Source organism: Mya arenaria, chromosome 10, assembly GCF_026914265.1.
Source record: "Mya arenaria isolate MELC-2E11 chromosome 10, ASM2691426v1".
NCBI classification, from domain to species: domain Eukaryota; kingdom Metazoa; phylum Mollusca; class Bivalvia; order Myida; family Myidae; genus Mya; species Mya arenaria.
Genome location: NC_069131.1, coordinates 44,735,578 through 44,752,989, shown reverse-complemented (window position 1 = coordinate 44,752,989; position 17,412 = coordinate 44,735,578). Strand labels below are relative to the sequence as shown.

Below are 17,412 nucleotides of genomic sequence, written 5' to 3'. Positions count from 1 at the left end.
CTTCAGTAACATTACATTTGACTCTTCGGTCTCTAAATGTTATTATTCTTATAGTTTATTAAATAATTACTTGAGTCTCATCTGAGGACACAGTACTCGTAAATATTTGTTTATATTAATCCATTTACGATATCGCTTATGCATTTTATTTAATCACTGACTTTTTGATATTCTATACGTACGTGCACTTGAAATGATTTTTTTTTAAATCATTATTTGCAAAATTTGCATTTATAGATGAACGGATTTTTATCCCCCGCCTTGAAAAGGCGAGGGGATATAGTAATTATAGGCGCGATTCCGTGTGTGTGTGTGTGTGTGTGCGTGCGTGCGTGCGTGCGTGCGTGTGCGTGCGCGTGCGTGTGTGTGTGCGTCCGTCCGTCCGTTCGTCCCACATTCATTTTTTTTTGCAACTCCTCTTACGTTTTTCATGCGATTTCTACCAAACTATCACAGATTGATGATCATAAAGTGAAGCAGCGCATATTGTCGGGCTTTTAGGATTCGACCATTTTTGAAAGAGTTATTGCCCTTTGTTTATTTTAACTTTAAAATTGGTTTCTTCGCAACTCCTCTTACATTTTTCATGCGATTTCTACCAAACTTTCACAGATTGATGATCATAAAGTGAAGCAGCGCATATTGTCGGGCTTTCCCGATTGACCATTTTTGAAAGAGTTATTGCCCTTTGCTTATTTTACATTTAAAATTGGTTTCTTCGCAACTATTCTTACGGTTTTTATACGATTTCTACCAAACTTTCACAAATTGATGATCATAAAGTGACACAGCGCATATTGTCTGGCTTTTGCGATTTGACCATTTTTGAAAGAGTTATTGCCCTTTGCTTATTTTACATTTAAAATTGGTTCCTTCGCAAATCCTTTTACGTTTTTCATGCGATTTCTACCAAACTTTCACAGATTTATGACTATATAGTGACGCAGGTATATTGTCGATTCGGCCATTTTTGAAAGAAAGAGTTATTGCCCTTTCTTTATTATACATTTAAAATTGGTTTCTTCGCAACTCCTTACATTTATGACTATATAGTGACGCAGCGCATATTGTCAGGCTTTTGCAAGTTGACCTTTTTTGAAAGAGTTATTGCCCTTTCTTAATTTTACGCATTTCTTATTTTCCTGAGAAACTACCCTTATCATTGATTGGCTATCCTTACAAAAATGTCCCAATGAGGCGGGGGATATAGCTGTCTGTGACCGCTCTTGTTTTTATTTAGAGAATTATTGATGAGTATCGCGACCAACATTTTAGGAATTCATCGAAATGTAAAGTATCACGACCAAAGTAGGCGCCTTCTAGGCGACGCCAAGAAAACGTTAACTTATATGCAAATGAAGAGGACGATTATGGCAACAACACTTCTTTATACATGCAAATAAGTGTATGATTATGATGGGATACATGGCTTAGAGAGGGATCCATGGCTTAGAACGGATGTATGGCTTAGAGAGGGTCCATGGATTAGAGGGGATTCATAGCTTAGAGTGGATGCATAATTTAGAGCGGGTGAATGGTTTAGAGGGGGTCCATGGCTTAGATGAGAGTGTATGGTTTAGAGAGGGCGCATGGCTTAGAGAAGGATGCATGGCTTAGAGGGGGGTCATGGTTAAGAGGGGGTCCATGGCTTAAATAAGGGCGCATGGTTTAGAGAGGGCAAATGGCTTAGAGAAGGATGCATGGTTTAGACAAGGGCGCATGGCTTAGAGAAGGATGCATGGCTTTGAGGGAAGCCATGGCTTTTGAGGGAAGCCATGGCTTAGAGAGGGCGCATGGCTTAGAGAAGGATGCATGGCTTAGAGCGGGTGGATGCATGGTTTAAAGAGTGCGCGTGGCTTAGAGAAGGATGCATGGTTTAGAGAAGGGCGCATGGCTTAGAGGAGGAAAATGACTTAGAGAAGGGTGCATGGCTTATAGGGGGGGGGGGGGGACTTAGAGAAGGGTGCATGTCTTAGAGGGTGGAAAGACATAGAGAAGGGTGCATAGTGAGGGAGGGGTGTATGGGTTAGTGGGGATGCATAGCTTAGAGGGGGCGCATGGCCTAGAGGGGTTGTATGGCTTAGAGAATAGTGCCGGCTTAGAGAGGGGTGTATTGCTTAGAGGGGTTGCATAGCTTAGAGGGCTACATAGCTTAGAAGGGTACATGGCTTAGAGGGAATACATAGATTAGATGGGGCGCATGGCTTACAAGGGGTGCATGGCTTAGAGAAGGGTGCATGGCTTAGAGAAGGGTGCATGGTTTAGAGAAGGGTATATGTCTTAGAGGGATTGCATGGCTAAGAGGTGCACATGGCTTATAGGGGATGCATGACTAAGATAATTCGTAAAGAGGGTGCAATGCTCAGAGGGGGTAAATGGTTAAGAGGGGTGCATGACTTAAAGAGGGGTGCATGGCTTAGACGGGATGCATGACGTACAGGTGTGAATAGCTTAGACCGGGAGATGCATGGCTTAGATGGGGTGTTTGGCTAAGAGGGGATGCATGGATAAGGGGGGTGCACGGCTTAGAGGAGATGCATGGCTTAGATGGGGTGAATGGCTTGGAGGGGGTGCATGGCTCAGAGGCGGTGAATGACTTAGAGTGGGTGCATGGCTTAGAGGCGGTGAATGGCTTAGAGGGGGTGAATGGCTTAGAGTGTGTGCATGGCTCAGAGGCGGTGAATGGCTTAGAGGCGTTGAATGGCTTAGAGGGGGTGAATGTCTTAGAGGGGTGAATGGCTTAGAGGCGGTGAATGGCTTCGGGAGATTGTAATACGAGTCATTGGTTCTAAATGATGCATTGTGGTGTATGATTTAAAACTCAAATGCTTCCCATATGAAACGTGTTTGTGACACTTTGTTAAACTTACATGCTGGTGCAAGGGATTTGCATTTATGGGATAGAATGGAATCGATTAATGTATAGACAAGAAGAATGACCTTTTTTTACTGCAAACAATTCACATTTCCTAAGCTTATTAATCGTTTTATCCTATACGAAGCCTGCCCCGTCCAGATTGACTGATATTGTCACACGATATGGACAAGGATTTATTCTCCCAAAATCTGGATAGGCGCGAAAATGAAAATAACGATGCTTTTTCAAGGTCTGGCGAAATCTCGAAGTCCATCTTTATAGCTTCCTGGAGCGTCCGCCGTGTGATCCCCGACAGACCGCGATGCATAAAATAAGAGACAAACATTGCGTTAATTTCTCGGGGGCTTTCCGATATTGAACTTTTATTGGTCGTTAGCGGAAAGCAGGCATAAATATTGTTTTCAGATATCGTTGATTACCATTCGTTTATTAACAAACACATTGCTTGCGTTTGTGCTATTTATTCTGGAAAATGAGTAAGCTGAAAATTTAAGAAATATTAACATATTATGAATATTTACTTTTATCTGTGGCCAAAGATTTCCATCTAATAGAAAGGTATGTTTCAAGAAAAATGTCAAATCAAAATAGAAGCTGAAATTCAAAAATAAAACAATGGCCTATATTGAAGCAATTATCCTTGTCAGCAACTAAATAAGTTCACATAGAAATTCTATATGCGGATTAAATACCGGCATTTGAGTGTTTACATAAAATATAATATACGGTCTTATCCATGTTACTTTAAAAACTTCTTGCTGTATAAACTGTGTACGCATACAATGCACTTTTCCTCGGAATGTTGTCGACCACTTAAAGTTAGTAATACAACTTGTTTGTGATATTTCTTGAATAAAGACCCTGATTTAAGTTAAATCAAAATGGCTGTACTTGACCTTTACTTCAGACGATGACAATTGCTGGTATCTTAAAAACGGCGCGCCTCCTACGTCTGCTACGGGTCGTCCGCAGGATTGAGCAGTTCGCGGAGTACGGAGCGGCGGTGCTGCTTCTCCTCATGGTCACATTTTCCCTGGTGGGTCATTGGCTAGCATGCGCTTTCTACGCAATCGCCTACTGGGAGCGGCCGCACTTGGAGGATCCCATAGGTGAGAGTTCGCGTTAAAATATATATAGTGCGGAAGCCCTGCTTCACGTTATGGTCGCATTCCCACTCGTCGGCTACTAGATCTTGGCCTGGGGCGTTATGGTCGCAGTCTACCACGTCGGCGACTAGATCTTGGGGCTGGCACGTTATGATCGCATTTCCAACTGTCGGCTACGAGATCTTGGGCTGGCGATTTATGGTCGCTTTCTACCTCGTCGGCTACTATCTTGGGCTGGTGAGTTATGGTCGCTTTCTACCTCGTCGGCTACTATCTTGGGCTGGCTAGTTATGGTCGCTTTCTACCTCGTCGGCTACTATCTTGGGCTGGCGAGTTATGGTCGCTTTCTACCACGTCGGCTACTTGATCTTGGGCTGGTGCGTTATGGTCGCTTTCTACCTAGTCGGCTACTAGATCTTGGGCTGGTGAGTTATTGTCGCTTTCTACCTAGTCGGTTACTATCATGGGCTGGCGAGTTATGGTCGCTTTCTACCTCGTCGGCTACTATCCTGGTCTGGCGAGTTATGGTCGCTTTCTACCACGTCGGCTACTAAAACTGTGGCTGGCGCGTTATGGTGGCATTTACACTCATCGGCTAATAGATTTTGGGCTGGCGCGTTATGGTCGCAATCCCACTCGTTGGCTACTAGATATTGGGCTGGCGCGTTATGGTCGTTTTCCCGCTCGTCGGCAACTAGTTCTGTAGCTGGCGCGTTATGGTGGCATTTCCACTCGTTAGCTATTAGATTTTGGGCTGGCGCGTTATGGTCGCAATCCCACTCGTTGGCTACCAGATATTGGGCTGGCGCGTTATGGTCGTATTCCCGCTCGTCGGCGATTAGTTCTGTGGCTGGCGCGTTATGGTGGCATTTCCACTCGTTAGCTCCTAGATCTTTGGCTGGCGCGTTATGGTCGCATTCCCACTCGTCGGTTAATAGATCTTGGGCTGGCGTGTTATGGTCGCATTTCCACTCGTCGGCTATTAGATATTGGGCTGGCGCGTTATGAAACCGTTCCCACTCGTCGGCTACTAGATCTTGGGCTGGCACGTTATGGAACCGTTATCACTCGTCGGCTACCAGATCTTTGGCTGGCGCGTTATGGAATCGATCTCACTCGTCGGCTACCAGATCTTGGGCTGGCGCGTTATGGAACCGTTCTAACTCGTCGGCTACTAGATCTTGGGCTGGCGCGTTATGGAACCGTTCTCACTCGTCGGCTACTATATCTCTGGGTTGGCTCATTATGGAACCGTTTTCACTTGTAGGCTACCCGATCTCTGGATTGGCTCGTTATGGAACCGTTCTCATTCGTCGGATACTATATCTCTGGGTTGGCTCATTATGCAACCGTTCTCCCTCGTAGGCTACAATATCTTGGATTGGCTCGTTATGGAACCGTTCTCATTCGTCGGCTACTATATCTCTGGGTTGGCTCAGTATGGAACCGTTCTCCCTCGTAGGCTACCCGATCTCTGGATTGGCTCGTTATGGAACCGTTCTCATTCGTCGGCTACTATATCTCTGGGTTGGCTCATTATGCAACCGTTCTCATTCGTAGGCTACCCGATCTCTGGATTGGCTCGTTATGGAACCGTTCTCATTCGTCGGCTACTATATCTCTGGGTTGGCTCATTATGCAACCGTTCTCCCTCGTAGGCTACAATATCTTGGATTGGCTCGTTATGGAACCGTTCTCATTCGTAGGCTACCCGATCTCTGGATTGGCTCGTTATGGAACCGTTCTCCCTTGTAGGTTACTAGATCTCTGGATTGGCTCGTTATGGAACCGTTCTCCCTCGTAGGCTACCCGATCTCTGGATTGGCTCATTATGGAACCGTTCTCCCTCGGTTACCAGATCTCTGGATTGGCTCATTATGGAACCGTTCTCACTCGTAGGCTACCCGATCTCTGGATTGGCTCATTATGGAACCGTTCTCCCTCGTAGGCTACCCGATCTCTGGATTGGCTCGTTATGGAACCGTTCTCACTCGTAGGCTACCCGATCTCTGGATTGGCTCATTATGCAACCGTTCTCATTCGTAGGCTACCCGATCTCTGGATTGGCTCATTATGGAACCGTTCTCCCTCGTAGGCTACCAGATCTCTGGATTGGCTCATTATGGAACCGTTCTCACTCGTAGGCTACCCGATCTCTGGATTGGCTCATTATGGAACCGTTCTCACTCGTAGGCTACCCGATCTCTGGATTGGCTCATTATGGAACCGTTCTCCCTCGTAGGCTACCCGATCTCTGGATTGGCTCGTTATGGAACCGTTCTCCCTCGTAGGCTACCCGATCTCTGGATTGGCTCGTTATGGAACCGTTCTCACTCGTCGGCTACTATATCTCTGGGTTGGCTCATTATGCAACCGTTCTCCCTCGTAGGCTACAATATCTTGGATTGGCTCGTTATGAAACCGTTCTCATTCGTAGGCTACCCGATCTCTGGATTGGCTCGTTATGGAACCGTTCTCCCTCGTAGGCTACAATATCTTGGATTGGCTCGTTATGGAACCGTTCTCACTCGTCGTCTACTATATCTCTGGATTGGCTCATTATGGAACCGTTCTCACTCGTCGTCTACTAGATATCTGGATTGTCTCATTATGGAACCGTTCTCACTCGTCGTCTTTTAGATATCTAGATTGGCTCATTATGAAACCGTTCTCACTCGTCGTCTACTAGATATCTGGATTGGCTCATTATGGAACTGTTCTCCCTCGTAGGCTACAAGATCTTGGATTGGCTCGTTATGGAACCGTTCTCATTCGTAGTCTACCCGATCTCTGGATTGGCTCATTATGGAACCGTTCTCCCTTGTAGGTTACTAGATCTTGGATTGGCTCATTATGGAACCGTTCTCCCTCGTAGGCTACCCGATCTCTGGATTGGCTCATTATGGAACCGTTCTCCCTCGGTTACCAGATCTCTGGATTGGCTCATTATGGAACCGTTCTCACTCGTATGTTACTAGATCTTGGATTGGCTCTTTATGGAACCGTTCTCATTCGTAGTCTACCCGATCTCTGGATTGGCTCATTATGGAACCGTTCTCCCTTGTAGGTAACTAGATCTTGGATTGGCTCATTATGGAACCGTTCTCCCTCGTATGTTACTAGATCTTGAATTGGCTCATTGTGGAACCGTCCCCCCTCGTATGTTACTAGAGCTTGGATTGGCTCATTATGGAACCGTTATCCCTCGTATGTTACTAGATCTTGGATTGGCTCATTATGGAACCGTTCTCCCTCGTATGTGACTAGATCTTGGATTGGCTCATTATGGAACCGTTCTCCCTCGTATGTTACTAGATCTTGGATTGGCTCATTATGGAACCGTTCTCCCTCGTATGTTACTAGATCTTGGATTGGCTAATTATGGAACCGTTCTCCCTCGTATGTTACTAGATCTTGGATTGGCACGTTATGGAGCCGTTCTCCCTCGACAGCTACTAGATCTTGGGTTGGCTCGTTATGGAACCGTTCTCATTCTTAGACTACCAGATCTCTGGATTGGCTCGTTATGGAACCGTTCTCACTCGTTGGTTAATAGATTTTGGACTGGCTCATTATGGAACCGTTCTAACTCGTAGGCTTCTAGATCTCTGGGTTGGCTCGTTATGGAACCGTTCTCACTCGTAGGCTACCAGATCTCTGGATTGGCTCATTATGAAACCGTTCTCACTCGTAGGCTACCAGATCTCTGGATTGGCTCATTATGATACCGTTCTCACTCGTAGGCTACCCGATCTCTGGATTGGCTCATTATGGAACCGTTCTCACTCGTAGGCTACCAGATCTCTGGATTGGCTCATTATGGAACCGTTCTCCCTCGTAGGCTACCAGATCTCTGGATTGGCTCATTATGAAACCGTTCTCACTCGTAGGCTACCCGATCTCTGGATTGGCTCATTATGAAACCGTTCTCCCTCGTAGGCTACCAGATCTCTGGATTGGCTCATTATGGAACCGTTCTCCCTCGTAGGCTACCAGATCTCTGGATTGGCTCATTATGAAACCGTTCTCACTCGTAGGCTACCCGATCTCTGGATTGGCTCATTATGAAACCGTTCTCACTCGTAGGCTACCAGATCTCTGGATTGGCTCATTATGGAACCGTTCTCCCTCGTAGGCTACCAGATCTCTGGATTGGCTCATTATGGAACCGTTCTCACTCGTAGGCTACCAGATCTCTGGATTGGCTCATTATGGTACAGTTCTTATTTATAGGCTACAATATCTTGGATTGGCTCATTATGGAACCGTTCTCACTCGTAGGCTACCAGATCTCTGGATTGGCTCATTATGGTACCGTTCTTATTCATAGGCTACAATATCTTGGATTGGCTCATTATGGAACCGTTCTCACTCGTAGGCTACCAGATCTCTGGATTGGCTCATTATGGAACCGTTCTCACTCGTAGGCTACCAGATCTCTGGATTGGCTCATTATGGAACCGTTCTCACTCGTAGGCAATTAGATCTTGGATTGGCTCGCTATGGTACCGTTCTCATTCGTCGGATTCTAGATCTCTGGGTTGACTCGTTATTGAACCGTTCTCACTCGTCGACTACTAGATCTTGGGCTGGCGCGTTATGGTCGCATTCTTACTCGTTGGCTACTAGGTCAAGATGGTGGAATTCCCACTCGTCGGCTACTAAATCTTGGGCTTGTGCGTGAGGGTTGCATTCCCACTCGTCGGCTACTAGACCTCTTGGCTGGTGCGTTATGGTGGCATTCATACTCGTCGGCTACGAGATCTTGGGCTGGCATGTTATGGTCGCATTCCCTCTCGTCGGCTACTAGATCTTGGGCTGGCATGTTATGGTCGCATTCCCTCTTGTCGGCTACTAGATCTTGGGCTGGCATGTTATGGTCGCATTCCCTCTTGTCGGCTACTAGATCTTGGGCTGGCATGTTATGGTCGCATTCCCTCTTGTCGGCTACTAGATCTTGGGCTGGCATGTTATGGTCGCATTCCCTCTTGTCGGCTACTAGATCTTGGGCTGGCGCTTAATGGTCGCATTTAAGCTCGCCGGCTACTAAATATTGGGTTGGCGCGTTATGGTTGCATTCGAATTGTCGGCTTCTAGATCTTGGGCTGGGGCGTTATGGTGATATTCCCACACGTCGGTTACTATATCTTGGGCTGGGGCGTTATGGTGATATTCCCACTCGTCGGCTACTAGATCTTGAGCTGGGGCGTTATGGTGATATTCCCACTCGTCGGCTACTAGATCTTGGGCTGGCGTGTTATGGTCGCATTCCCACTCGTCAGCTACTAGATCTCGGGCTGGCGCGTTATGGTCGCATTCCCACTCGTCGGCTACTAGATCTTGGGCTGGCGCGTTATAGTATCATTCACTCTCGTCGTGCGTTATGGTCGCATTTACACTCAACAGCTACAAAGTCTTTGACTGGCGCGTTATGATGGTATTCTTACTCGTCAGCCACTAGATCTTGGACTGGCGCATTATGCTGACTTTACCCCTCGCCGCCTACTAGATCTTGAACTGGCGCGTTATGCTCGCATTCCTCCTCGTCGACTACTAGATCTTGGACTGGCGCGTAATGCTGGCATTTTTACTCGTCAGCTACTAGATCTTGGACTGGCGCGTTATGGTGACATTACCCCTAATCGACTACTAGATCTTTGACTGGCACGTTATGGTGGCATTCCCCCTCGTCGACTACTAGATATCGGGCTGGCGCGTTATGATCGCATTCCCCATCGTCGGCTACTAGATCTCGGGCTGGCGCGTTATGGTCGTATTCCCCCTCGTCGGCTACTAAATCTTGGACTGGCGCGTTATGCTGGCATTCCCTTTCGTCGGCTACTAGATCTTGGGTTGGCTACTAGATCTTTGGCTGGCGCGTTATGGTCGCATTCTCCCTCGTCGACTACTAGATCTTGGGCTGGCGCGTTATGATGGCATTCTTGCTCGTCGGCTGCTAGATCTTGGGCTGGCGCGATGGGTGGAATTCTTACTCGTCGGCTACTAGATCTTGGACTGGCGCGTTATGGTCGCATTCCCACTCTTCGGCTTCTAGATCTTGGGCGGGCGCGTTATGGTCGCATTCCCTCTCGTCGACTACTAGATCTGGGCTGGCGCGTTATTGTCGCATCGCCCCTCGTCGACTACTTAATCTTTGGCTGGCGCGTTATGCTGGCATTCCCTCTCGTTGACTACTAGATCTGGGCTGGCGCGTTATTGTCGCATCGCCCCTCGTCGACTACTTGATCTTTGGCTGGCGCGTTATGCAGGCATTCCCCCTCGTCGGCTACTAGATCTTGGGCTGGCGCGTTATGGTGGCATTCCCACTCGTCGACTACTAGATCTAGGGCTGGCGCGTTATGCTGGCATTCTCCCTCGTTGGCTTCTAGATCTCGGACTTGCGCGTTATGCTGGCATTCTTACTCGTTGGCGACTAGATCTTGAACTGGCGCGTTATGATGGCATTCTTACTCGTCGGCTGCTAGATCTTGGGCTGGCGCGATGGGTGGAATTCTTACTCGTCGGCTACTAGATCTCGGACTGGCGCGTTATGGTCGCATTCCCACTCTTCAGCTTCTAGATCTTGGGCGGGCGCGTTATGGTCGCATTCCCACTCGTCGGCTACTAGATCTTGGGAGGGCGCGTTAAAGTAACATTCCTACTCGTCGGCTACTAGATCTTGGGTTGGCTTCTAGATCTTTGTCTGGCGCGTTATGGTCGCATTCCCCATCGTCGACTACTAGATCTCGGGCTGGCGCGTTATGGTCGCATTCCCACTCGTCGGCTACTAGATCTTGGGCTGGATCGTTATGCTGGCATTCCCCACCGTCGGCTACTACATTTTTGGCTGGCGCGTTATGCTGGCATTCCCCACCGTCGGCTACTACATTTTCGGCTGGCGCGTTATGGTCGCATTCCCTCTCGTTGGCTACTAGATCTTTGGCTGGCGCGTTATGCTGGCATTCCCCCTCGTCGGCTACTAGATCTTTGGCTGGCGCGTTATGGTCGCATTCCCTCTCGTCGGCTTCTAGATCTTTGGCTGGCGCGTTATGCTGGCATTCTCCCTCGTCGGCTACTAGATCTTGGGCTGGCGCGTTATTGTGGCACTCCCCCTCGTTGGCTACTAGATCTCGGGCTGGCGCGTTATGGTCCCATTCCCTCTCGTTGGCTACTAGATCTCGGGCTGGCGCGTTATGGTCGCATTCTTTCTCGTTGGCAACTTGATCTCGGACTGGCGCGCTATGCTGGCATTCTTCTTCGTTGACTACTAGATCTTTGGCTGGCGCGTTATGGTCGCATTCCCTCTCGTTGACTACTAGATCTTGGGCTGGCGCGTTATGGTAGCATTCTTACTCGTCGACTACTAGATCTTGGGCTTGCGCGTTATGGTGGCATTCTTACTCGTAGGCTGCTTGATCGATGGCTGGCGCGTTATGGTAACACTACCACTCGTCGGCTACTAGATCTTGGGCTGGCCCGTTACGGTGGCATTCTTACTAGTCGTCTACCAGATCTTCGGATGTTTTTTTTTCAAAAATGAATTAAAATACAAACGCAATTAAATCATGTCACTCATGGCATTTAAACACTAGTAGTGATGGCGTCACGACGGGGTCGACCCATAATGCAGCCAATGGTCGCGGACAGACTTTGAAAAACACAACTAAAACAAACAATTGCATACCAGTGAAGGATGAAATTAAATGAATTAGCATTAGGGTGTGCGAAATATGTACATTCTTATAGTGACCTGGCAACATCATGTCACTGTTTGTTTCTTAATCATAGCACTCAAGAATTACATTTGACACAATATGGTTGTTTATATGCATAGATCTTATAATTGGTGAGTCGCTAGCTAAAGGTGTATCTTGATACAAATCCAAGGCTGGCTGGACACGGTGGCGGCAAATCTTCACGAACCTTACGTCGCCAATGTTACCGACAGCGGCCCCAGTATTAGGACGTACTACATAACCGCTCTGTACTTCACGTTCACGTCACTGACGTCAATAGGATTCGGAAACGTCTCTCCAAACACCAACGCCGAGAAAATCTTCTCCATATTTGCAATGATGCTTGGATGTAAGTATTCATCTCATGTTTTCTGGATTTCAATCTCCAGTAAATGCCCGAAAGTATAGAGGGTCTACAAGTCAATTTGTGCTCAAGGTGCTATTGTCTTTTTAAATGTTTTCAGCCTTAATTTCATAAAGATGAAGCCAAGGCTGAATAGTAAAATAAAAAAGCATTGACTCTGTTTCCTCCATCGTCGAATACCTCCGGTACATTCGTCTTTATCGAATACTAATGTAATGTGAACGGAAACAAGTGCTGGGGTTGTAAACGGCGTGTTTACACAAAACATGGTAAGAAATTTCGTCTATTTCATAAGATATGTAAAGTCAGCTGAACATACGACATTGAACATGAATGTCGTGCCAGCACGACATACGGCATACATTTTTGAATTTCCAATAACTTGTCAGCACGGCTTTCAACTTTGAATGCCCAATGTCTTGTCAGCGAATGCCCAATGTCTTGTCAGCAGAACATTCATTTTTAAATGTCGAATATCCGATGTTGTGCTAGCATGACATTCATATTTTGAATATTTTTGAATGCCCAATGTTGTACCATCACGACATTCATGTTTTGATTTCCCATTGGTATATGTCGTGCCAGAAAAAAATATTGGACATTCAAACATGAGTTTCGTTCTGGCACAACATTGGACTTTAAAAAGTAATGATCGTACTGGCACAACACTAAACATTCAAAAATGCCAGCACGGTAATCTTTTATTTTCCATTTCCAATGTCTTGCATTCATGATTTAAATATTGTTTTAAATAGTTTTGAATGTCTAATGTCATCCTGGCTTAATATTTATGCTTTGAATGTCCAAAGTTCAATGTTGTGCCAACATGACATCCATTTTTACATATTTTGAATGTCAAATGTCGTGCCATCACGACATTCATGTTTTTAATATTCAATGTCATATGTCGTGACATCACGACATTCATGTTTTTAATGTTCAATGTCATATGTCGTGCCATCACGACATTCATGTTCTTAATGTTCACTGTCATATGTCGTGCCATCACGACATTCATGTTCTTAATGTTCAATGTCATATGTCGTGCCAACAAGCCATTCATGTTCTTAATGTTCACTGTCATATGTCGTGCCATCACGACATTCATGTTCTTAATATTCAATGGCATATGTCGTGCCATCACGACATTTATGTTCATAATGTTCAATGTCATATGTCGTGCCATCACGACATTTATGTTTTTGATGTGCAATGTCATATGTCGTGCCATCACGACATTCATGTTTACGATATTCATGTTCTTAATATTCAATGTCATATGTCGTGCCATCATGACATTCATGTTTTTAATGTTCAATGTCATATGTCCTGCCATCACAACATTCATGTTCTTAATATTCAATGTCATATGTCGTGCCATCAAGACATTCATGTTTACGATATTCATGTTCTTAATATTCAATGTCATATGTCGTGCCATCATGACATTCATGTTTTTAATGTTCAATGTCATATGTCCTGCCATCACAACATTCATGTTCTTAATATTCAATGTCATATGTCGTGCCATCAAGACATTCATGTTTACGATATTCATGTTCTTAATATTCAATGTCATATGTCGTGCCATCACGACATTCATGTTCTTAATATTCAATGACATATGTCGTGCCATCACGACATTCATGTTCTTAATATTCAATGACATATGTCGTGCCATCACGACATTCATGTTTTTAATGTTCAATGTCATATGTCGTGCCATCACAACATTCATGTTCTTAATATTCAATGACATATGTCGTTCCAGCACGATATTTATTTTGTTTATTCGAAGAGTAAGGAGAGCTATACTTCTCGCCATAGCTTCGGCGTTGACGGCGGCGTCACACGTTGGTAAAGTATTTGCACCTTCAAGTCATTATCTTAGCAAAAACATCATGTATGGCATTAAAACTAAAGATATGTATTCCCAATATACAACCTACATAACGAACGAAGTTAGATAACACTAATTTGAACAGAATTCAGCAAAATGGCTTTAATCGAGCGACACAGAAATTCTGGTTAAGGTTTTGCATGTAATCACATTTAAGTCAATATGTCAGCAAATACATATTGTATTGCATTGCCACCTTAGACGTTTGTTCCCAACCATCCAGCTTCCTTAAAATATTAAAATAGGCAAATATATCTTTAATATAATGCAAATTATTGTCCTTTAAAATTCAACATAGACGTTCTGGTTAAGGTGTTGCATTAAAGCACACATAGGTTCCAATATTTCAGCAACTTATTGATGTATTGCACTGAGACTTTGCACAACGGTACTCTGTAATCCAATTTACTTGTAAAACCAAGTTAGATAACTCTATTTTGCATATAATGGCCCTTCATTATTCGACATAGAAAATCCGGTTAAGGTTTTTCATGTAAGCACACATAGGTTAATAGCTTAGCAACTACTTCATGTAGTCCATTGATACTTTATACAATGGTGCTCAACCATCCAGCCAACTTGAATAACCAAGTTATGCAGTTTATTATTCGCCTTAGGAATGTCATAGCTGTGAGTAGTGTAACGTCGAAATATATGCCATACGCTGTTGCATATCCCTCTGGCTAAAACGAATTTCCGAACCAGAGCGAATCTTTTGATAGATGTTTCCCTGAGACAGCCGAGTAATTAAGATTGTTCGACAACCAAATTATGATGATTGCGCAAGATTTTGTTTTTCATTTTGAGTTTGATTTTTTCTATTTCAACCAAAACATCTTTTCATTTACGCCGTTTATCTTTTTGAAAGATAGTTCTTGTTCACCTTTACTTTACCTAATTAAGTTTGACCAAAATACATCTCTTCCCTTACAGCGCTACTCAGCGCTGCGATATTTGGGAACGTGTCGTCGATAATGATGCGAGTATATCAGGGCACGGACGAGTACCACGAGAAAACCCAGTCCATCAAGGAGTTTATAAACTTCCACCACCTGCCTAAAAACCTGGCCGCCCGCCTCCAGGAGTCTTTCCAACACGCGTGGTCCTACACGAACGGCATCGATATGAACACTGTTAGTATTACATGTATATCTATATATATATGTGTACACAGAAAATAACATTGCAGTGTTGTATGATTTTAGTAAAAGAAAGATGAATAAACCAAGAGAAAAACGCATGTTATATAAATGAGTAAAGAACTCAACAAACATTTTATATCCGCGCATCAAGATTTTTCTCAATATCTTGTTTTAGGACATATCTCGAAGTTTCGTTATCTCGTTATTTCGAGGTGCTGACAACTTCGAGAGAACGAAAACCCTTTCCACATTCTTATAATTTCCACTGCTAAACCTTTCTATTTTCTTATAACTTCCACTGTTAACTCTTTCCGCCTGCTAAAATCCACTATAAAACCTTTCCATTTGCTCATTATTTCCAATGTTAACTCATTCCGCTTTCTTACAATCCACTGTAAAACCTTTCCATTTTCTCATTATTTCCACTGAAAACCCTTTCCGCCTTCCAATGATCCACTGTAAAACCTTTCCATCTGCTCATAATTTCTACTGTAAACCCTTCCCGCCTTCTAATAATCCACTGTTAAACCTTTCCATCTTCTTATAATGTCCACTGTTAACCCTTTCCGCCTTCTAATCATCCACTGTAAAACATATCCATTTTCTCATAATTCCCACTGTAAACCCTTTTCGCCTTCTAATAACCCACTGTAAACCTTTCCATTTTCTTATAATTTCCACTGTTAACAATTTCCACCTTCTTATAATCCACTGTAAAACCATCTTCTCAATATTTTCATTGTAAACCTTTTACGCCTTCTAAATAATCCAGTGTTACACATTTTTAGTCTTATCATAGTTCCAACTCGACATCCCTTCTGCCTTCTATTAATCCACTGTTAAACCTTTCCATCTCGTCATAATTTCCACTGTAAACCCTTTCCGCCTTGTAAGTATCCACTGTAAAACCTTTCCATTTTCTCATAATTTCCACTGTGAACCCTTTCCACCTTCTAAGTATCCACTGTTAAACCTTTCCATTTTCTCATAATTACCACTGTTAACTCTTTCAGCCTACTAATTATCCACTGTTAAACCTTTCCATTTTTTATAATTTCCACTGTAAATCCTTTCCGCCTTCTAATAATCCACTGTTAAACCTTTCCGTCTTTTCATAATTTCCACTGTGAACCCTTTCCACCTTCTAATTATCCACTGTAAAACCTTTCCATCTTCTCATAATTTCCACTGTTAACTATATCCGCCTTCTTATAATTCACTGTAAAACCTTTCTTTTAATTACCACTGTAAACCCTTTCCGCTTTCTAATAAGCCACTGTAAAACCTTTCCATGTTCTCATTAGTACCACTGTAAACTCTTTCCGCCTTCTAAAACGTATGAGGCATATAGTATTAATTTATAGATAGCTATAAAATGCGTGAATTGTTTTTAAAATACGCCTAGCTATGAACTGCAGCAAACGTAATTTAAGACGTCAAGTTTGTCAATTAAATATAAGTATGTTCATTAACACAGAAACAGTTTCGGCCTTAACGCCGTTATATCTCTTGCCTATTCTTACTTACGTGTTAAGTGAATTTCTGCCATATGGCTCAAGACCACAGTTATCTCAGAACTCCCACCCCCTGTTGACCGCCCCCATTGACCCCGCAGTTATCTGCCCCCGTTGACCGCCCCCGTTCGCCCCCCTCTCCCTCCCTGTTGATCCGGATGTTAATACAGAAAAAGGAGTGCTTGTGTACAAGTATCAATAACTCTTTTAAGTTGAATGAAAGAGAAGAAACGGGTGATTAATATTTGTGTCTTGGATTGTTCTACAGCAGCCATTACTTGTTTTTCAATTGGGACTGTTTTTAAGTGAAAAGCCAGGTTAGTGTCTATATGAAACGTATAATAAAAATATCTGTGGTCTTAGACCATACAGGTAATGGTCTTGTACCACATTTCTACTTGATATTCATGCTTACTAGTGGAAGTGACGTGTTTCAGGTTCTGAAGGGTTTCCCAGAGTGCCTGCAGGCGGATATCTGCCTCCACCTGAACCGGAACTTGCTCAGCAATTGCCCCGCCTTCCAGAAAGCGTCCACAGGTTTGCTACGTTTAAGAACCATATCCGTATCCAGTAATACTGGGCTTGGATTGTATTTCTCCTCAACAACACCAGTAATTATTTGGTAAATTAACAGAAAAAAAAACTGAAGCAAATCTCGTTCCTTACTCTTTGAGAGGTATTTCATACATCGTTGTAATTTTTGAAACTACCAATATGTTCCAAATCATGGGTGGCCTAAGTCGACCTTCTGGCCTATCAGTACTAAAACTAC

The 17,412-nt window shown here is 44.2% G+C and overlaps 1 protein-coding gene across 1 annotated transcript in view; it reads left to right on the top strand.

The window, feature by feature from the left end:
• Positions 1-17,412, top strand: part of LOC128206161 (potassium voltage-gated channel subfamily H member 7-like) — a 66,529-nt gene that overhangs the window by 35,509 nt on the left and 13,608 nt on the right. Inside the window, exons 5-8 of the mRNA XM_052908458.1 lie at positions 3,786-3,987; positions 11,872-12,069; positions 14,918-15,117; positions 17,078-17,177. Coding sequence (XP_052764418.1) covers positions 3,786-3,987; positions 11,872-12,069; positions 14,918-15,117; positions 17,078-17,177 — 700 coding nt within the window. The remainder of the gene's footprint in view (positions 1-3,785; positions 3,988-11,871; positions 12,070-14,917; positions 15,118-17,077; positions 17,178-17,412) is intronic.